At 45.0% G+C, this 22,391-nt stretch overlaps 1 protein-coding gene across 1 annotated transcript in view; it reads left to right on the top strand.

Annotated features, from left to right (window-relative positions):
- tspan4b (tetraspanin 4b) overlaps positions 1-21,828 on the top strand; it is a 79,818-nt gene extending 57,990 nt beyond the window's left edge. Inside the window, exons 7-8 of the mRNA XM_034191053.1 lie at positions 10,126-10,209; positions 21,738-21,828. Of these exons, the coding sequence (XP_034046944.1) occupies positions 10,126-10,209; positions 21,738-21,806 (153 nt within the window). The 3' untranslated portion in view covers positions 21,807-21,828. The remainder of the gene's footprint in view (positions 1-10,125; positions 10,210-21,737) is intronic.
- Positions 21,829-22,391: the final 563 nt, after the last annotated feature.

Genomic DNA, 22,391 nt, shown 5'->3' with positions numbered 1-22,391 from the left:
AACCTTGGTTCCAAACCAACAAAATTAAGTCCTGAATCCCCAGGTGGCCACCGTCTCCAGCTGTCAGACCTGGTACTGCTGGCAGGAAGCAGAAACAGTTTATGGTGGGTGAGTGTGCACCCAGCAAAACAGTCAGCAAACAGTTCAGTTCCTTTTTGTGGGTAAATCTCCACCTCCAACACAAGAACAATAAACGTGCAGCGCCTGAGTGACTACTTATCCAATTGGGTGTGAGGAGCGAAGAGCGTCGTCTCCTCCACAATCCACAAACCCAGCTTTCAGCTGCGGATAGTCAACAGGTACGCCTGCTAGATTTTCAGAGACAAATGTGTGCATTCGGCACCAAAAACAGCTGAGGGTTTTACCTGATGGGTAGAACGATATCTCGGCAGGGAGGTGGAGTTGCTGCCCGGCTTTTATTGTAGATGGTGAAGTGGTGGTGATGAGTGACAGCTGGTGATGAGGTGGTGATGAGTGACAGCTGTCACTCCCGGCTGCTCCTGCGAGGCGGCTGCGCCCTCTCGTGCCTGAAGCCTGCACAGGGTGTTGGGAGCTTCGGGAGGGCCACGAAGTGGGCCCCCTTGGAGAATCGGTCCACTATCGTGAGGATGCCCTGGGATGGCGGGAGACCCGTGACAAAGTCCAGGCCGATGTGTCACCAGGGGCGATGAGGCACCGGAAGCGGCTGGAGGAGTCCCTGGGTCTTTTGATGGTCAGCCTTGCCCCTGGCACAGGTGGTACAGGCCTGGATGTAGTCCCGGACGTCGGCCTCCATGGACGCCCACCAGAATCGCTGCCGGACCACTGCCATGGTTCTTCGCACCCCTGGGTGACAGGACAGCTTGGAACCGTGACAGAAGTCCAGGACTGCAGCTCTGGCTTCTGGTGGGACATAAAGTCGGTTCTTCGGACCGGTCCCCGGGTCCGGGTTCCATTCCAGGGCCTCCTGGACAGTCTTCTCCATGTCCCAGGTGAGGGTGGCCACGATAGTGGACTCAGGGATGATAGGCTCTGGTAGATCTGACAGCTCGGTTTTGACTTCCTCTTCGTGGACCCGGGACAGGGCGTCAGATCGTTGGTTCTTGGTCCCAGGGCGGTAGGTGATCTGGAAGTCAAAACGCCCGAAGAACAGTGACCAGCGGGCTTGCCTGGGGTTCAGACGCTTGGCGGTCCGGATGTACTCCAGGTTCCGATGGTCCGTGAAAACCGTGAACGGTACCGCAGCTCCCTCCAACAGGTGTCTCCACTCCTCAAGAGCCTCTTTCACCACCAGGAGTTCCCGATTGCCGACGTCATAGTTCCGCTCTGCCAGGGTCAACCTGCAGGGAAAAATAGGCACAAGGGTGGAGGACCTTATCGGACTCCCTGCTCTGGGACAGCACGGCTCCTATCCCTGAGTCAGAGGCATCCACTTCAACTATAAACTGAAGATTGGGATCAGGCTGCACCTTAACTGGTGCAGTCGAGAACCTGCGTTTCAACTCCCTAAACGCGGCTTCGCACCGATCCGACCAGGTGACGGGGACTTTAGTGGAGGTAAGGGCCGTCAGGGGGCTAACTACCTGGCTGTAACCCTTTATGAACCTCCGGTAGAAATTTGCGAAGCCGAGGAACTGCTGCAGTTTCCTACGGCTTGTCGGTTGGGGCCAATCTCTCACCGCCAAGAAGGACAAAGAAGTGCGGTGGAACTCGCACTTCTCGCCCTTCACAAACAACTGGTTCTCCAACAACCGCTGCAGGACCTGACGTACATGCTGCACATGAGTCTCAGGATCCGGGGAGAAGATGAGAATATCGTCAAGGTATACGAAGACGAACTGATGCAGGAAGTCCCGCAAGACGTCATTAACCAAGGCTTGGAACGTCGCGGGCGCATTGGTGAGGCCGAACGGCATGACCAGGTACTCAAAGTGACCTAAGGGGGTGTTAAATGCCATCTTCCACTCGTCTCCCTTCCGGATCCGAACCAGGTGATATGCATTCCTAAGATCCAATTTGGTGAAAATTTGTGCTCCATGTAAAGGCGTGAACACCGAATCTAGCAGAGGCAACGGGTATCAGTTGCGAACCGTGATTTCATTCAGCCCTCTGTAGTCGATGCATGGACGGAGTCCGCCGTCTTTCTTGCCCACAAAAAAGAAACCTGCATCCATCGGGGAGGTGGAGTTCCGGATCAACCTGGCAGCTAAAGAGTCCCGGATGTAGGTCTCCATTGATTCGTGCTCAGGATGCAAGAGGTTGTACAGCCTGCTGGACGGGTACTCAACGCCCGGGATCAAATCAATGGCGCAATCATATGGACGGTGTGGGGGAAGAGTGAGTGCCAGATCTTTGCTGAAGACGTCAGCAAGATCGTGGTACTCCTCAGGCACCGCCGTCAGATTGGGGGGGACTTTAACCTCCTTGTTAGCTGTCACACTGGGTGGAACCGAGGATCCTAAGCATTCCCGGTGGCAGGCTTCCCTCCACAACCCCAGACGGCCAATCTATCCGGGGATTGTGCTTGACCATCCGTGGAAATCCCAAAATCACTCAGGAGGTAGAGGGTGTTACATAAAACACAATCTCCTCCCTGTGATTCCCAGACACAACCAATGTCACGGGCTGTGTCTGGTGTGTGATTAATGGGAGAAGGGTGCCATCTAGTGCCTGTACCTTCAATGGGGAAGGTAGAGCCACCAGAGGGAGCCCAACCTCCCTTGCCCATCTGCTATCCAGCAGATTCCCTTCCGACCCCGTGTCCACCAGTGCTGGGGCATGAAGGGTTAGATCCCCATTCAAATCGTAACTGGGATGCGTGCGGATCTATGGGATTTCCCCGCGTGAATGTTATGGCCCACCCTTAGCCCAGTCTCTAGGGGCGGGCGTTGTAGGCGGGCGTTTAACCGCTTGGGGCAGTTCTTCTGGATGTGCTCACTTGAGCCACAGAAAAAACATTCTCCGCGGGCCAGCCTCCGTTGTCTGTCATTGGATTTTATTTTGGCCCTGTTCGTGTCCATAGCTTCGTCAGCAGGGGGAGCTGTTGCCACACGGAGCTCTCCGACTGTGGAGCGTGGGGATGGCGGCACCCTTTCAGACCCGGAAGGAAGAGGGACGGCTTGCGCCCAGCCACGCCCTTTGCCCCGCTCCTGACGATGTTCCTCTAATCGGTTGTCTAAGCGTATGACCAGGTCGACAAGCCCGTCAAAATCCCGCGGCTCATCCTTAGCCAGCAGATGCTCCTTCAGGACCGGAGACAGTCCATTTATGAAGGCGGTGCGGAGTGCAACAGTATTCCAGCCGGACCTCGCAGCCGCAATGCGGAAGTCGACTGCATACTCGGCTGCACTCCGACGCCCCTGTCTCATTGACAGCAGCACATTGGAAGCGGTCTCGCCTCTATTGGGGTGATCAAACACTTGTTTAAACTCCCGCACAAACCCAGCCTATGTTGTTAGGAGGAAGTCTGCGCACGTCTCGACACAACCTCCGTACGGCTCCGGAGGGCTTATGTATGCTTCAGGGGATGGGGGGGTCGTTGAACCACCACTGGAATATCTGTATTCGGTGCTTGGTCAGCAGGAGGAGGTGCTGCAGCAGCGCCCAGTGTGTGCGCTTCCACCTGGGCGGTGAGAGCCTCCATCCTCCGATTGAGTATAACATTCTGCTCGGTTACCAAGTCCAACCGAGCAGTGAAGGCGGTGAAGATTTGCTGCAGCTCACCTAATACGCCTCCTGCCGGCGCCTGTTCACCCTGCGTTTCCATTGGCGGTTCACTCGATGGTTGACGCCCCTCGGGATTCATGACGTTGGCCGAGATATCCTGTTGGGAAAGTGTAGTGACACGGACCCACAGCAGGGGGCGTAAATGAACGGACAATGGATGAGCCAAAAGATAACAATTTACTGTTGTGAATGTGCACAACGGAATACAGACAATCACAGATTTAGAATGCTGCTGGCAGGAAGCAGAAGCTGTTTATGGTGGGTGAGTGCACACCCAGCAAAACAGTCAGCAAACAGTTCAGTTCCTTTTTGTGGGTAAATCTCCACCTCCAACACAGGAACAATAAATGTGCAGCGCCTGAGTGACTACTTATCCAGTTGGGTGTGAGGAGTGAAGAGCGTCGTCTCCTCCACAATCCACAAACCCAGCTTCCAGCTGCGGATAGTCAACAGGTATGCCTGCAAGATTTTCAGAGACAAATGTGTGCGTTCGGCACCAAAAACGGCTGAGGGTTTCACCTGACGGGTAGAACGATATCTCGGCAGGGAGGTGGAGTTGCTGCCTGGCTTTTATTGTAGATGGTGAAGTGGTGGTGATGAGGTGGTGATGAGTGACAGCTGTCACTCCCGGCTGCTCCTGCGAGGCAGCTGCGCCCTCTTGTGCCCGAAGCCCGCACTTCAGGCAGGGCACCCTCTGGTGGTGGGCCAGCAGTACCTCCTCTTCAGCGGCCCACACAACAATAACACTACTATTATTCTGAACACTACTGTAACTAGTCACTTACTGAACAGTGATACTGTCCAAATGGCATAAGCTGAAATGTTTATCACAAACTTCCACACACAAAATTTACAGCATTTTATATTGTAATAATGAGAGAAGAATAAATGTTGCCATGTTTCAAAGAAAATGGTGTCAGAAAAAAAAGCTAAAAAAAAAAACAATAAAAAAAAAAGTTACTTTATGCAACAAAAAAGTGCTATGTCATATGAATGTTGAAATATTGTAATCATTTTAGAGACACAAAGATCTCTTGAGGGATAATTAATGATATAAACAGTATGAAGTCAGGTTTGAATGACTTTCTCATACCATTCAAAAGACTGCAGGTGACACATCTGTGGTCTAGTGACCCTCAACCTACTTGCAGAGGAACTGAAGTGTCATCAAACCCTACATCCCTTGCTATTGCACACATGGCAAATGATGGCACATTGGCCCAGCTACCTTTTAGCAGCTGTATTCAGCTGAGCCTCCTGCCAGGATGTCGGACAGCTCTGGTGCCAGGGTCGCTGTGGCTGATCCGTCACTCAGCTGTGAACTACAGAATTTCCGGGAGATTCCAGAGATGGTGAAACAGCAAAGGCTGGGTAAAGCTGCAGGGATCTGTGATATAGGGGATGAACTTCTCCAGGCACATACAAATGATGGTCTCCTGGCATTGCAAGCCAGCTTTGCTTCCAGCAGGGAGACCAATATCATCCCAACTGACAGAATGAACTTATTGGCCCACTCTGGGGAGGAAGGTTTAGTGTCAACTACATGTCTGGGTTTGCTGTTATTCAAGATGAGTAAGACCTACGCTTTCAGTGACTTCCTGAACTTGATTTGTGGTGAAAATGCTGAACTTGTACAGACATTCTGTCAGTGAACTTCGTGTCTCTGGGTTTGTGGGTTCTCAGCATTTAAGACCGAGAGACACCTGGGAAGAGATTACGGAGTCATGGGGTCACTGGACAGAGGTGTTTGCTGATGACTGATACCTTTGCAGGAGAAAGTCAAGGTCCAACGTCCTGGTGCTTTCAGTCATAACATTGTATATAGTTATGAGCCCTGGATCCAACTCAGTAACCTCAGGCAGTGACTGAATCTCTTTGGGGGGTCTTCCCGGGAGGATCTTTGGGGACTGCTGGATTGACTTTATGTCAAATGAATGGTTATTCAGGTAGACAAAGGATGAGCTACTTGTATGTGAGGATGATCCAGCATGCAGAGGTGTCTCATCCCTGAGAAACCCAGCAACTGCAAAAGGCCAAGGGGCTGTTCAAGTGTCACCTGACTACAGCAGACTGACTAGTTCTGAAAGATGGACGAGGATCCATTGCCTGCCTGGGTGGTTGTGTCTAGAGCCATGGTTAGGCTGGAATTGTGGGAATGCAGCAATGGTTGGCACTCATGTATAGCAGCTTTCTCTGCGTTGTATATTTGACTCCTCCCACTCACTCCCCTCGGGATGCGAATTCATGATCTCCAGCATGGGAGGTGGACACTCTGCCCAGTCAGCTAAAACCTGGGCTCTGGCCTAAAGTGACCAGAGAAACCTTTGGCTGTCAGAGAACTGAGGCCCTTTGACTACCACATGCACAGTGACTGCTGCTGGTCTCCGTTACACGTGCATGCCCCCAGACCTGACCTGAGTCAAAACGTTCCTTTTTGGATAACAAATGTGAACATGAAAAGTTGAGGTAAATGCTTTTTATCTGCACTGTGTGTGTGTCACACCCTGTGGTGGGACTAGAAATAGTTTACTCCTCTCTGACATCCTTCATATGCTTCAGGGGATTTTATTAATTATTTTACATACCTTCATAAATTCCCTCTTAAAGGTCTGTGCATGCTCAAGTGTTACATGTCAAAATGTTCAGAACAATCTCAGTTTTCTGAAAATAAGACAGTGTGTGTGTGTGTGTGTGTGTGTGTGTGTGTGTGTGTGGCTTCAGTCACGCAAAAACAGAGAGCTGACATTTGCCGTTTCGTATGCTTATGCATTTTAGGTCAAGCATGAACGCTGCAAAAACAAAGTTGTTAGGACAAATATTTTTGGAGAAATTAGCCATTTTAGCTAGCCAATAAACAATGGACGTTGTGCTGCAGTGCACCATGGGAGCTTGGGGCTTTAAATGTTATTATTGTGGTTCCTGAAAATTCAGTAAGTTATGTCTTCTATAATACATTCCAATTCTAAGGTACAACTCTACTAGTGTATACTAAGGTATATCTAAATATCTAAAAAAGAAGAGTAGAGTAGAGACACTTAGGTGCCTGGTCTTGAGATCCAGGGATGGTTATGTTATCACCAGAGGCAGCACAATCATGGTTGACTCAAACAATCGTGAGTGGTTTTAGATGCATTGAAAGCAAGAATAATAGACAAAAAAAATGACACTTCAGTTGTAATATAATATCAAAAGTTCTTTGTTGCATGCTTCTGTCAAAGTCAAATTTAATTAAATAACATTGAAAAGGTTAAAAACACATTAGTATTTGATGGACATAACACTTGCTCTCTTCTTCAAAAATGACACACCTTTAATCCAGTGTGACAGGCAGAGGCACAGGCCCCTCACACCCTCTCACACCCACACATCACTCTCACACCTGTGTGACATTGTGGCTTATTTGAGCAAACTTGGGAGCTTTTTTGGAAACATGAAGACTTTCAACTGTAAAATAAAGCATTCATTTCTGAATGTATCAGTAACTACGCAGGCAGAAGCTGCTCTTTTTATTGAAAGATTGTGATGGACTTTTGTTCTTTCACTGAGACACGCTGGGGGTTCTGCTCGGCTGGCTGCCGGCGGGGAGGGGAGAGCGGGCATCAAATCGTATCAGCAGAAACACAGCTTGGCTGGATTGGAGAACTCCCCATCCCTACCTGAGAGCAGGATACACTATAATGGCACTATGAAAGGAGTATAATAGAGCAACACCATTGTTCCACTGTTTGGGGAGAACCCTGTATATGTATTTGTTACCCGATAACATCGGCCAATATGAACCATCGGTATTGCTGTTCTTTTTACTTTTGTTTTACAGAATAAACAATGCAGAAAAACACTTTGGCTGTTGGAAATGGTGTCATTCTGTGATGTGTCCAGCATGGCACGCTCTGACAGCATTGTTTATAATGCTGTCAAGCATAGCTGAGACCCCCATCACCCTTGGTCACATTAAGTACAGGAGAGAGAGGCAAAGTGACCAGTTGCCATTTATTTTCACTCAGTGAGTATTTTACAGCAACAAGTAATCACTATGCCATCAGCTCGGTGGGGCCAAAATAGATTTCTGCAAATTCTGAGTGATGCAACACAGAGACTGCCAATATGAATGAAGGCAGCATGATGTATGTTGGACTGTTATTGATTATATTTATAGTTATGTATAATAAAGTGAATGTGGAAACTGTAAAACATAAAATCTCAATCACATTTTTGTCATAAATGTTTGATAATGAAATATTAGGAAGGAATGTCATTTTATGCATATATCTGCAGATATATTAGTATCATAATTTTTTTTTATTCCCTAATATCTGTATTAGACCCCAAGACAACCATATTGGTTGGGCTGTGCTCTACATTACCAGATTGTTGAGTGATTTAGATAAAATTAGTTTAAATAAGGTCATTTGGTGTGAAGATACATTTGTTGCATGTGTAATGACAATAAATCATCATTCATTTGTTCAATAAGGACTGCATACATATTACGAGTGAAGCTTGTTCATGGTACAGGGAGTCCCAAACAGGAATTGCTAAATTTTGAGTCCACAGTGAAACAGGAAATGCCAAATGTCAAACACTTCCTGGCATGGGCAGAGCTAGAGCAGAGGCCAAGGTTGCACTGGATTCCCCTGAAATCTGATTGGACGCAGATGATTGACATGTCTGGTTGAAAAGAGCTGCATTTTGAAATCAGTGACGCATATTGACTGCTAGGTTCCTCCTCTACAGTAGTTGGTGCTGTGTACCACATAAAGTTCTAATCCACATTAGTAGAAGAAGAAAAATGTTTGACTCAGATTTGACTGAACATGTCGTCTAAACCATGGACTAATAATGACACCAAAGTTTATATTGTTGAGTAAACGACTCTATTTTATGCCAGAAATGAGGTCCAGGTTGTTAAAAAACAGCATATCTCCTTTAATGTGGGTTGCCTTATATATACGTGTTTTCCAGTGATTTTAAATGAGCAGGCAGCCATTGATTCATGGGATATAATGTGAAGAAATTCACGCTGAAAGATATACAGGTAATTCACTCCTCTGTTCTGTATAAAACCTGTGTAACCTCTTAATTTTGCTCTTTGAAGGAATGATTTTTAAATAACCTCTTAATGTTGCTGTCTGAGTGACACACCAGTGACACAACTTTAGATAAATAAATCTAAAATTATCTTCCTTAACTCAAACTGAAAGCAAATCTCTACAACTTGATATAAATGAATTAAAAATCTAAAATCCAGCTTCCTGATAAAGTGGTGTAGAGGAGGATTTTCTTCAAAAGAAGACCTGAAAGTTCAGCTACAATTTGACAGAAAGTACATTTGAGATGAAAGACTTGAAGATTTGATGTTTTGGTGAAAGAAACTTTTGTATTTCTTCATAATTGATGTAAATAAAGTCCAAGACATATTCAGTGACTTGGAAATGTTCATGTTTCCATCCCCTGACTTGTCTGAAGAAAACTGGCAATAAAACTGATTATTATTTACAGGTTTTATCAAGTTTTAGAGATTTGTGTTCAGTTTGAGTTTGAGGAAGATAATTTTCGAAATTTTAATTCTTTATATTTTTTTGTATTTCTTGTATTTAAAATGGTATAAACAAATTAAAATGTGTGAAATTCCAAGTTTTCCAATACTTTTGGGGGGCACAGTATCATAACCTTATGATGAGTGTAAAATGTAATGTGTAAAACAAACAGTTGCCCCAAGGCGCTTTATATTGTAAGGCAAGGGTGTGGTGGAAATTACATTTACAAGGCCAATAGTGCCCGTAGTTAAAGAATCACCCTTTTATCTGTAACTCTTGCTAAATTTGGTTCAGCTTTATAAAAGATAACTTTTCAGTTAGCAGATTAACTGTTATCAAAGCTAACTTTTTGGTTAGCTGTGCCCACCACTGAAATACACTAAGCAATCTCAACTCCACATTTTCTATTCTTAAGTAACTCCTTTAAGTATGAATAAAATCTGTCGGTCACCGAAGCTCTAGGGTCCACATTGCTGTGATTCAGAATTGTTGTGCACCTATCCAGATGACAAATTATTCCTCCATGTGTTTTTCTACAATGATTCTATTCATCTGAATGAAAATGAAAGTGTTTCCAAGTTGATGGGTTAGGGTTAAATCATGGAGTACCATGTGACATTCTTTGGCTTCCCAGACTGGTCGTGAGTGATGTATTATCAGAAAGTTGGAAGATGTAGTTTCAGGACATGTTTGAACGGAGCGTCTGTGACATTCTTTTGCTGAGTTATTAATAGACACATAATAAAAAATTGATTTGGACGCACCGGTGCATCCATGGACCCCATATCATTTTCATTTATTCTTTCTGCTCTATTCCATGAATTTTGCTTTGTTGGGTGCCCGCAGCACCACCTAACTCATGCTCTGTGTACGTCATCTGCAGCCGTGTTACAAGAAAGCCCGGCAGTGGCTCTTAGACAACATACCTTCAGTCCTGGTGTTTGGAGTCTGCATCGGTGTTGTGCAGGTAAATCTGCAGCTTTTTTTCTTGAAACCTGTCATGATTTTATGTTCAACAACTTCATCAAAAAAACTATCGATAAAGAAAGTTGAGTCTGTGTGTGTATGTGGCTCGCATATCTCTGTTTGTCAGATCGACCTCAACTCCCTACATAAGCCAAAATATATGAAAACCCAATAGTTATCAATCAATCCACACATTTCACAACAAACCTAAATGTCTGACTCATATTATCAATAACTATTGTATTCACATCCATACGTTTGTGCTTCATGAACACCAACTGTTTTTATTCTTTCCTATATCTCTATGTGTGTATGTACAGTAGTGTTCAGAATAATAGTAGCATCTGCTGTTGACGCTACAAACTCAAAACTATTATGTACATGGGTGATTCTTAGACTACGGGCACTTATTATGTCCTTTGATCATATTGTATGAAAAACAGAAAAAAGGGGAAATTTCACACTTTTATAGTTATCTTTACAATGAAAGTGTGTTAAGAAATTTGTTCTAGTAGTCTATGATGACTTTTTCACCTTTTTTCAGCATCATTATATGCAAATATTGCCGTTTTGTGCTTGTCCCACACCCAGACTTTTGATCTTCAATGATAAAAATGAATGGTAAAGAAACATTTTTTCTAATGTTTTAAAATATCTCTGAATAAAATATCAGTAAAATAATCAAAACATAATTGGGGTATTCAATGTCATAGAACTGTTGTGATTTTTTTTTAAACAAAATGTAGTTGTCCCACACTATTGCTAAGTGGCTCTACTCTTTTTACATATATATATACACTCAACAAAAATATAAACGCAACACTTTTGGTTTTGCTCCCATTTTGTATGAGATGAACTCAAAGATCTAAAACTTTTTCCACATACACAATATCACCATTTCCCTCAAATATTATTCACAAACCAGTCTAAATCTGTGATAGTGAGCACTTCTCCTTTGCTGAGATAATCCATCCCACCTCACAGGTGTGCCATATCAAGATGCTGATTAGACACCATGATTAGTGCACAGGTGTGCCTTAGACTGCCCACAATAAAAGGCCACTCTGAAAGGTGCAGTTTTGTTTTATTGGGGGGGGGGATACCAGTCAGTATCTGGTGGGACCACCATTTGCCTCATGCAGTGCAACACATCTCCTTCGCATAGGGTTGATCAAGTTGTCAATTGTGGCCTGTGGAATGTTGGTCCACTCCTCTTCAATGGCTGTGCGAAGTTGTGACAATGAACTGGAGTCAGGTCGAGACCCCGATGAGGACGACGAGCATGCAGATGAGCTTCCCAGAGACAGTTTCTGACAGTTTGTGCAGAAATTCTTTGGTTATGCAAACCGATTGTTTCAGCAGCTGTCCGAGTGGCTGGTCTCAGACGATCTTGGAGGTGAACATGCTGGATGTGGAGGTCCTGGGCTGGTGTGGTTACACGTGGTCTGCGGTTGTGAGGCTGGTTGGATGTACTGCCAAATTCTCTGAAACGCCTTTGGAGACGGCTCTGTTCACCCAGGACGTCGTCAGAGAACAGAGAAGTTTCAGAAGAAGCCGGCATCAGGAGTTTACCCGGACATTCCACTGTTAAAAGAGATTTTGTAATGAAAGAACATGCGGCTTTTGATGGCTTTCAACAAGTGAGTATCTGAGAAATTGTTTAACAGCTTGGGCATGTTCCAACTTGTCCGTTAAGGTTTCCAACGGAGGTGTTTTTCCTGTGGCGACCCCCCGCGGTCAGGTCCGGCCCGACATGCGAATCTGCCCGCACGTTCTTTCATTACAAAATCTCCTTTAACAGTGGAATGTCTGGATAAACTCCTGATCCCGAATTCTTCTGAAAGTTCTCTGTTATCTCACGACGTCTTGGGTCCACAGAGCCTGAAATTAGGAAGTTTTCAGCTTGAAACAGCGAGACGACGCCGCCTCGGAGCGCAGATCGCCGTCAGGCGTCGTGGACCGTCCTTACGGCGACAGTAAAACTCCAAAATCTCATCAGCCGTTAAAATTTTCACCGAAAACCAGTTGAATTTATCGAATGGTGTCCACTCAGTTGTGCCTTACAGTTTTTGAAAAAAAATTTATCAAACAAAGCAGCAGTCTCTGAGCCATTCCTAAACAATGAAAAAATCGACGAGAGGGTGGGCCACTCCTCACTCAAAGACTGCCCACAGGCGAATGACGTAACCGACAGGCGTGAAAAAACTCTTGCATGCCCACGAGGGTTCAAGCATGTCTGATGTAATCACACGTGATTCAAATCCATATAGTTTTTGAAAAAAATAATAAGGTCCGTTACTTTTCTCACAGACCTCGTATATACACAGTGAGCAAAATAAGCATTTGAACACCCTGCGATTTTGCAAGTTATCCCACTTAGAGGGGTCTGAAATTTTCATCTTAGGTGCATGTCCACTGTGAGAGACATAATCTAAAATAAAAATAAAAATCTGGAAATCACAAAGTATGATTTTTTTAATAATTTATTTGTATGTTACTGCTGCAAATAAGTATTTGAACACCTGTGAAAATCAATGCTAATATTTGGTACAGTAGCCTTTGTTTGCAATTACAGAGGTCAAACATTTCCTGTAGTTCTTGACCAAGTTTTCACACACTGCAGCAGGGATTTTGGTCCACTCCTCCATACAGATCTTCTCTAGATCTTTCAGGTTTGGTGTTTCAGCTCCCTCCAAAGATTTTCTATTGAGTTCAGGTCTGGAGACTGGCCAGGCCACTCCAGGACCTTGAAATGCTTCTTACGGAGCCCCTCCTTAGTTGCCCTGGCTGTGTGTTTGGAGTCATTGTCATGCTGGAAGACCCAGCCATGACCCATCTTCAATGCTGTTACTGAGGGAAGGAGGTTGTTTGCCAAAATCTCGCAATACATGACCCCATCCATCCTCCCTTCAATACGGTGCAGTTGTCCTGTCCCCTTTGCAGAAGAGCACCCCCAGAGTATGATGTTTCCACCCCCATGCTTCACGGTTGGGATGGTTTTCTTCAATTCAATTTCAAATTTTTTTTTTATATAGCGCCAAATCACAACAAACAGTTGCCCCAAGGCGCTTTATATTGTAAGGCAAAAGCCATACAATAATTATGTAAAACCCCAACAGTCAAAACGACCCCCTGTGAGCAAGCACTTGGCTACAGTGGGAAGGAAAAACTCCCTTTTAACAGGAAGAAACCTCCAGCAGAACCAGGCTCAGGGAGGGGCAGTCTTCTGCTGGGACTGGTTGGGGCTGAGGGAGAGAACCAGGAAAAAAACATGCTGTGGAGGGGAGCAGAGATCAATCACTAATGATTAAATGCAGAGTGGTGCATACAGAGCAAAAAGAGAAAGAACCCCCCATGGGAACCCCCCCAGCAGTCTACGTCTATAGCAGCATAACTAAGGGATGGTTCAGGGTCACCTGATCCAGCCCTAACTATAAGCTTTAGCAAAAAGGAAAGTTTTAAGCCTAATCTTAAATGTAGAGAGGGTGTCTGTCTCCCTGATCTGAATTGGGAGCTGGTTCCACAGGAGAGGAGCCTGAAAGCTGAAGGCTCTGCCTCCCATTCTACTCTTACAAACCCTAGGAACTACAAGTAAGCCTGCAGTCTGAGAGCGAAGCGCTCTATTGGGGTGATATGGTACTACGAGGTCCCTAAGATAAGATGGGACCTGATTATTCAAAACCTTATAAGTAAGAAGAAGAATTTTAAATTCTATTCTAGAATTAACAGGAAGCCAATGAAGAGAGGCCAATATGGGTGAGATATGCTCTCTCCTTCTAGTCCCCGTTAATACTCTAGAATTAACTGAAGGCTTTTTAGGGAACTTTTAGGACAACCTGATACTAATGAATTACAATAGTCCAGCCTAGAGGAAATAAATGCATGAATTAGTTTTTCAGCATCACTCTGAGACAAGACCTTTCTAATTTTAGAGATATTGCGTAAATGCAAAAAAGCAGTCCTACATATTTGTTTAATATGCACTTTGAATGACATATCCTGATCAAAATGACTCCAAGATTTCTCACAGTATTACTAGAGGTCAGGGTAATGCCATCCAGAGTAAGGATCTGGTTAGACACCATGTTTCTAAGATTTGTGGGGCCAAGTACAATAACTTCAGTTTTATCTGAGTTTAAAAGCAGGAAATTAGAGGTCATCCATGTCTTTATGTCTGTAAGACAATCCTGCAGTTTAGCTAATTGGTGTGTGTCCTCTGGCTTCATGGATAGATAAAGCTGGGTATCATCTGCGTAACAATGAAAATTTAAGCAATACCGTCTAATAATACTGCCTAAGGGAAGCATGTATAAAGTGAATAAAATTGGTCCTAGCACAGAACCTTGTGGAACTCCATAATTAACTTTAGTCTGTGAAGAAGATCCCCATTTACATGAACAAATTGTAATCTATTAGATAAATATGATTCAAACCACCGCAGCGCAGTGCCTTTAATACCTATGGCATGCTCTAATCTCTGTAATAAAATTTTATGGTCAACAGTATCAAAAGCAGCACTGAGGTCTAACAGAACAAGCACAGTTTCTTGGGGTTGTTCTCATCCTCTAAACATGGTAAGTGGAGTTGATTCCAAAAAGCTCTATTCTGGTCTCATCTGACCACATGACCTTCTCCCATGCCTCCTCTGGATCATCCAGATGGTCACTGGTGAACTTCAAATGGGCCTGGACATGTGCTGGATTGAGCAGGGGGACCTTGCTGCCCTGCAGGATTTTAAACCATGACAGCATCATGTGTTACTAATGTAATCTTTGTGACTGTGGTCCCGGCTCTCTTCAGGTCATTGACCAGGTCCTCCTGTGTAGTTCTGAGCTTTCTCAGAATCATCCTTACCCCACAAAGTGAGATCTTGCATGGAATCCCAGACAGAGGGAGATTGACAGTCATCTTGTGTTTCTTCCACTTTCTAATCAATAATCATAACAGTTGTTGTCTTCTACCAAGCTGCTTGCCTGTTGTCCTCTAGTCCATCCTAGCCTTGTGCAGGTCTACAGTTTTGTCCCTGGTGTCCTTAGACAGCTCTTTGGTCTTGCTATGGTGGACGGGTTGGAGTGTGATTGATTGTGTGAACAGGTGTCTTTTATACAGGTAACAAGTTCAAACAGGTGTAATTAATACAGGTAAAGAGTGCAAAATAAGAGGGCTTCTTAAAGAAAAATTAACAGGTCTGTGAGAGACAGAATTCTTGCTGGTTGGTAGGTGTTCAAATACTTATTTGCAGCAGTAACATACAAATAAATTATTTAAAAAAAATCATACATTGTGATTTCCGGATTTTTTTTTTTTTTTTTTTTTTTTTAGATTATATCTCTCACAGTGGACATGCACCTAAGATGAAAATTTCAGACCCCTCCATGATTTCTAAGTGGGAGAACTTGCAAAATCGCAGGGTGTTCAAATACTTATTTTCCTCATATAGATATACCTTAGTATACACCAGTAGAGTTATACGTTAGATTTGGAATGTATAATAGAAGATATACCTTACTGAATTTTCATGTGCGCTTCTTGAACGGGATCCAGTGGGGGTGAATGTACAGCACAAGCTGGACATGCCGGCAGGCTTTGATGTGCCTCACCATGAAGGATGTCCCTCGAATGCAGTCTGGCCAGCCGTCACACTGCACCTCGACCGCCCTGTGAGCTTTCACCACCTCAATTGTGGTGTCATGTGTGCTCCGTTTGAGCTGGCTGAGCGAATGGGCTTGATTGTTGTAAGTGCACTGCAACTGCTGTGGGAGGTCTTTGGATTGCACGTCGGCTTTGGCTGAGTGTGGGTCGAATGGGCATCCACCTGCCATTTGCCCTCATTTGGCTTGTAGTGTGAAGGTTGGCTCAATCAGGATATTCCGCCCAGGATTCAACATGGCTGAACAATGTGAGTCAAATAATGCAGGCAGAAAGCTCAAGAGGATAATGTGTCGAAATCAAAGTGATTTATTTATTTATTTATTTATTATTTTCAATCCAAAATCCCACCGAAGGTCCAAAACAGCCTTAAATGTGAACGTGTCCCAGATATGACAAAAATCAACAGAGCAAAATGAAAATCAGACACAAAAACCAAAAATGTCACATAACATTACACAATGTAGTAACGGAGGAGTCCATAACCAACGAGGATTGACCACAGGTGGGTGACAAACAAAGAGGAGGAACTTAAGACTCACATGGGAGTGACAGAGTACAGGGAGATGAAATAACTGAACAGTCAAAAACCAGAGTAAAAATAATCATGACAATAAAAAGAATAACAGGTGAGAAGGAAATAAAATACAATAACCAACCATAACAGGGAGAAACGTACAACCACAAACCAACATAGAACTCAGGAGCTAATAAAGTGCAACAAGTGAACGAGCTAACAAAATAACATAAAGAGGTGATCAGAAAACAAAGACTATAAGAACTAATAATGACCAAAATCCAGTATCCAGAACAGCAATGTGGAACTCAAACATGTGAGGGAGTGCAACAGACAAACATAACAAGACTGGACAGGTGAGGATGCATGGGTGGAACACGGGGCACCCAGACCACCAGGACACAGACAGGGATCAGATCATGAACAAAGAAACATATCACAAAATGAACACAAACTAATAATACTAGTCATCAAAAACTGAATACATGCCGAACCTAAAACCTCCCAGAGCCATTAGACAACATGAAAACCCAGAGATGCGTCAAAACTAAAAACCACAGCCAAACAGGCCGCTGGGTAGAACCCCAATATAAAGATCATCTGGTCAGATAATCCTGCCGTGTGTGGTGTGTTCAGAGCTCTAGTCTGCTCAGAAGGACGTTGGGGCCGGTCAGACCTCAAATCCTGAATATTCAACATGTTGGATTGTCTTGGCCCGGTATCCCAGTGTGTGGGGTGTGCTCCAGGCACAAACCAGCACGCAGCCTGCTGAATGTGACGTGTAGCCAATCACAAGGTGAGGTGACAGATGCACGGAGGGAAACCTAAAATCAAAACAGCTGTCATGGCGCACCAGAAAGTCCGGTGCTGCTGCTCTCTCCACTCTTTTAACCAGCGCCTTTTCTTTTTGTATCGTTGTTTCTCACTTTAAAACAGTTGACAAACTATCTCCATTGCTTCTTTCTCGTCCACCATGTTTGTTTACTGCAAACTCACGTTTGATCTCCGCACACTGTACCACCAAAACTGACATCTATGATTTTTTTATCACCATGTGTGGGGTCTCTCAGGTATTGAAAACATACTGACTATTTTAAAATCTTGCCATGTGAACCAGGCATTAGTGTTTCGAATATAGGTAAGATTCTTGTGGTCAGTCCAGACAATGAACAGTAGTGTGGATCCCTCCAACCAGTGTCTCCACTCCTCCGGGGCCTCCTTGATGGCTAACAGTTCCCATTTACCTACATCATAGTTAACTTCAGCTGGGGTCAGGCAGTGAGGAAAAAAACACACAGGGATGTAATCTATTATCTTACCTACTTTGTGAAAGGACTGCCCCGACCCCCACTACAGGAGACATTGACCTCCACCGTGAACGAGCGACTGGGGTCCGGCTTAATGAGGATGGGCGCAGAGGGAAACAGGCATTTAAGGCATGTAAAGGCCTGTGCAGCTGTAGGTGTCCAGCTAAATGGTGAATGGTGATGTAAGGGCAGTGAGTGGTAAAGCAACCTGACTCTAGCCTGGATGAACAGCTGGTTCTTCCACAGCCGCTGGAGAACCTGAGGAATGTCTACCTGGTGTTCCTCTTTATGTTTTGAGAAAATGAATATGTCGTCTAAATAGATGACCACGAACCAATCAAGAAAATCATGCAGTACATGGCCCTGTCCTCACTGAAAATGTGGGCGAGGTCATGGTATACCAAAGGAACCAAAGACAAATCAACAGGAGTGTCATCTGAGGAGGGAATGTCAGTATGGCATACTGCAAACAGAGGGAGAGACACCTCACTCTCTACTGGGTGACTGCACCAGACGGCCAATCAATATTCCGGTTGTGTTTAGGAAGCCAAGGGTGCCCGACAACTATGGAAGTGGATGAGGAGAATACATATACAGTATCTATCTCCTCATGATGATAACCTGATGAGATGAGGTAAAGTGGGATGGTACAATGTGTGATGGTGGTAAGAGAGGTGTCATCTAAAGCTCTAACCCTTAGGGAGTTAAGTTTGGTCATCATACATCTGTCAATGAACCTAGCCTCTGGCCCAGAGGCAACCAATTCAGAGGTGGAAAATCTGTCCTGGTGGAGCTGAATTATGGCCCCAATTTGGGTTTTGGATGAGGAAAATCTTGTAGTGCAACTACTGCTCACCAGACTCCCAGACTCTTTTGGCCGAACGGGGCAACTCCTCAGGATGTGCTCCTTGGAACTATAGTAAATGCATTCCCCAGCCTGTAAACATCACACTCTCGACTCTGGTATTAACCGAGACCTGCCAACCTGCATATGTGTGTCAGCAGAAGGTGCCACAGAACTGGGAAGTGCCATCCTGGTAGAGGAAGAGGTGATTCGTGTCGGTGAGGAGAGGGAGGACAAACATGGCCGAACCCTCTCGGCTCGTTGCCTACACTGTTCCTGCAACTAGCTATCCAGACAAATGCACAGCATGATTAGATCATCTAGCGACTATGGTTCATTCCTAGCCACCAGCTCATCGGGTAACCTGCCGTCAGGCCATTAAAAGCGGCCCGCAACACTGTGATGTCCCAGCCTGCCTCCACTGCTAGGATGCAGAATTCCGTGGAGTAGTTGGCTACGCTGCAGGTCCCCTGACGGATCCCTAACAACCGCTCGGAGACCATCTATCCCCCGATCAGAAACTTTGCGGCGTTCCTCGCATAATTCCTCATAAGAAGCGAGATTCAGGGACCTGCCCTTCCACAGAGGTGTGACCCACATCAACGCCTCCCCATGGAGAAAACTTGTGAGGTAAGACTTTACTGTGATCAGTGCTAAACTTTGAGGGTTGCTGAGTAAAAACTGTCAAACATTGCAGTAGAAAGGATGAACAGGTGGTGAACCCACCTGAAAACAGTTCAGGATCACAAACTAGAGAGTCGGGTGGAGGTGTAACTGGCATGCTCATGGTTATGGTTTGTGGAGTGCCAGAGGCATCGCTGGTACTGGGTGTGGGGAAGGCTTTTGATAATTGTTCCGTGAGTGCGGTGAATTGCATGCAGAGTTAAGTTACCTGGGCCATGAGTTTCTGGCTGCTGTTGCAGAGTTACATGATTTGTTGCCGGTGTTGACCAAGTAAATTGCCCTGGGAGGAGAGCATGTGGTGAATTTGACCTGCCCCGGCTGAGTCCATGTTTGCGGCCAGATCTTTCTGTTGTGTGTCAAACCAGGAACTGAAACAGACTCCAAATGCAATCAGGCAAGAAAGAAAAGGAATAACAGTTTATTGAAAATGTGTGGATGATGTGATGGGGTCGAGACCAGGAGAAGAATACACTGGAGGACAGTTTGCAGGTCCGGGAAGCCCGGTGAGCCAGTAGAGCTGGTGGTGGCTGCAGACTGTGCAAAAACAAAACACAAAAATGAGAATAACTAGAAATAATCCAAATAGTCCTCCTGTTCAGCCACATCTGAAGTAGGACGGCACTAATTGATGACGCAACCACAGGTGTAGATGATTGGCTCCACTGGCAGAGAAACACAGGAAGGAGGAGGAAACAACAAAAAAGGAGCCAAACTGATTCCCCAGACCACAACAGGAACTTAGAATTCCTTATTGGCAGCACTGGAGCTAGCAGAGAACTTAAATCCAGTCACCATCTTGATGGATTTTGAGCAGGAAGCCCTCAATGCAGTCTGTACCACCTTCCCAGAAGCATAGACGCAAGGGTGCCTTTACCACTTGGCCCAGTCAGTGTGTGTACTGTTGGGTGCAGTCAGAAGGGCTCCAGGAGAGATATGCTGCTGACACCGAGCTCTCTCTTGCAACCAGAATGTTGCTTGCTCTGGCTTTTGTGCTACCTTTGTGTGGTTACTTCATTTGAGTTGGTTCAGGAGGGGCTGCCTGAGGAGTTCCAGCCTGTGGTCGACTAGTTTGAGGACACCTTCGTCTGTCGCCCAGGTAGGAGCAACCGCAGGGGTCCAGTGTTTGACCTCATTATCTGGAACATATCAGCCAGGATGCAGGAAAGACTGCCACACACAAACCACAGCGTAGAAGGCTGGTACCGCTGCACAGCTGCTAGTGTCGGCTCTCACCACCCAAACACTTGGGTGTTCTTGAATATACTAAAGAAGGAACAAGCAATGAACAGAGTTGTCCAGCAGTTGGGAGCCGGCGAGCCCACCACAACACCAAAGGTACCGGGATACCACCTGCAGAATTCAAATCATTGTGGCGGGGGGTGTCCAACTGTGGGAAGTCCAAGTGATGGTCTAGTGGGAGATGATGGTCCAGTGGTTAAGGCGTTGGGCTTGAGACCAGAAGATCCTCAGTTCAAATCACAGCCTGACTGGAAAATCACTAAGGGCCCTTGGGCAAGGTCTTTAATCCCCTATTGCTCCCAGTGTGTAGTGAGTGCCTTGTGTGGCAGCAGCCTCGCATCGGGGTGAATGTGAGGCATTATTTGTAAAGCGCTTTGAACGTCTGATGCAGATGGAAAAGCGCTATATAAATGCAGTCCATTTACCATTTACCAAGTGGGGAGATCATTTGGACTTACTCTGTGGTATTGTCACAATTTTCAACTATAAATAATGAATCTGACTGAACATCTCTGGAGAGATCTGAAAATGTCTGTGCACCGACGCTCCCCATCCAACCTGATGGAGTTTGAGAGGTGCTGCAAAGAGGAATGGACCAAACTCCCCAAAGATAGGTGCACCAAGCTTGTGGCATCATATTCAAGAAGTCTTGAGGCTGTAATTGCTGCCAAAGGTGCATCAACAAAGTATTGAGCAAAGACTGTGAATACTTATGGATATGTGATTTCTTTGTTTTTTTTAGTATTGTTTTTAATAAATTTGCAATAAATAAATATAAAAAAAGTTGTTAAATGTTGTTATTATGGGGTGCTGAGAGTAGAATTTTGAGGGAATAATGACTTTCATTCATTTTGGAATAAGACTAACATAAAATGGGGAACAAGTGAAGCACCGTGAATACTTTCTGGATGGATTTTTGCTTGTTGCTTTATCTTCATGTGATGCTGTGGACCTCAACAAAAACTGCTGTGATTAATCCAGGAGCTCCATTCTCATGGTGTTTCTTCTTGATCAGGTTTGGTGTAATTTCTGACTTTCTAATGATCAGAAACCAGACTGGATTTGACTATTAATCAGAGCAGGTAGAATTTCCTCCAGACCAGTTTTTGCCAGTTCCTGGCCCTCCCAACGGTCCCGCCTGCTCCACTCAAAAATGTTCAGGATTTGTTTTTGTTTTTTGATGACCTCACTCTCACCACTGTGGATTGTTTTGCGTGTGAACTGAATGTTTGGCTTGTTTACGTGGTCATGTGGTTTGGGTGTAACTGTTTCCAAACGGTTTTTGACAGATCCTGGCCCTGGCCTTCTCCATGCTGATGTACTGTCAGATCCGGCGCGCTGAGAAGTTCGTGGACTGACCACAGACCAGCTGCTCACAGCGGCCACCACCCACCCACACCAGATTTTCACCAGCAGGTGGAGCTTTGTGCCGCTCATCAGCTGCGAACGTGATATGAACTTGGCTTGATCTTCCGACAGAAACTTTGGTTGCAAGTACGATTCCAGGTCACAGAGGTGTCGCGCACCAGGATCTACTCACTGTGAAGGACATCGGGTTGAAATCATCTCTGTATCATCTTACTCATCACAAAAGTAAATGTGAGTTCAGATCCATGAAGGCGTCAGGACGTTCATTACTGAGCAAGATTTAAAAAACAATTTCTCCACATCAGTAACCTGCAGAATCCCAGAGAAAAGATTTTTATCTGACGCCACTGAACGGAAAAATGGAAAGTTAGGATAATAGAACATTTATTAGAACATTTGTTAGAACATTAGAACATTTGTTAGAACATTTGTTAGAACATTAGAACATTTATTAGGACATTTATTAGAATATTAGCTTCTGCTTTGTCTGTCTGTCTGTTGGTGTGATTCTTTGTCTGTGTGTCTGTCCGTGTGTCTGTCTGTCTGCCTGTCTGTTGGTATAATTCTGTCTGCCT

Source organism: Thalassophryne amazonica, chromosome 16 (genome assembly GCF_902500255.1).
Source record: "Thalassophryne amazonica chromosome 16, fThaAma1.1, whole genome shotgun sequence".
Lineage (NCBI taxonomy): Eukaryota > Metazoa > Chordata > Actinopteri > Batrachoidiformes > Batrachoididae > Thalassophryne > Thalassophryne amazonica.
The sequence above is the reverse complement of the archived record's forward strand: the minus strand, read 5'-3'. Positions and strand labels throughout refer to the sequence as shown.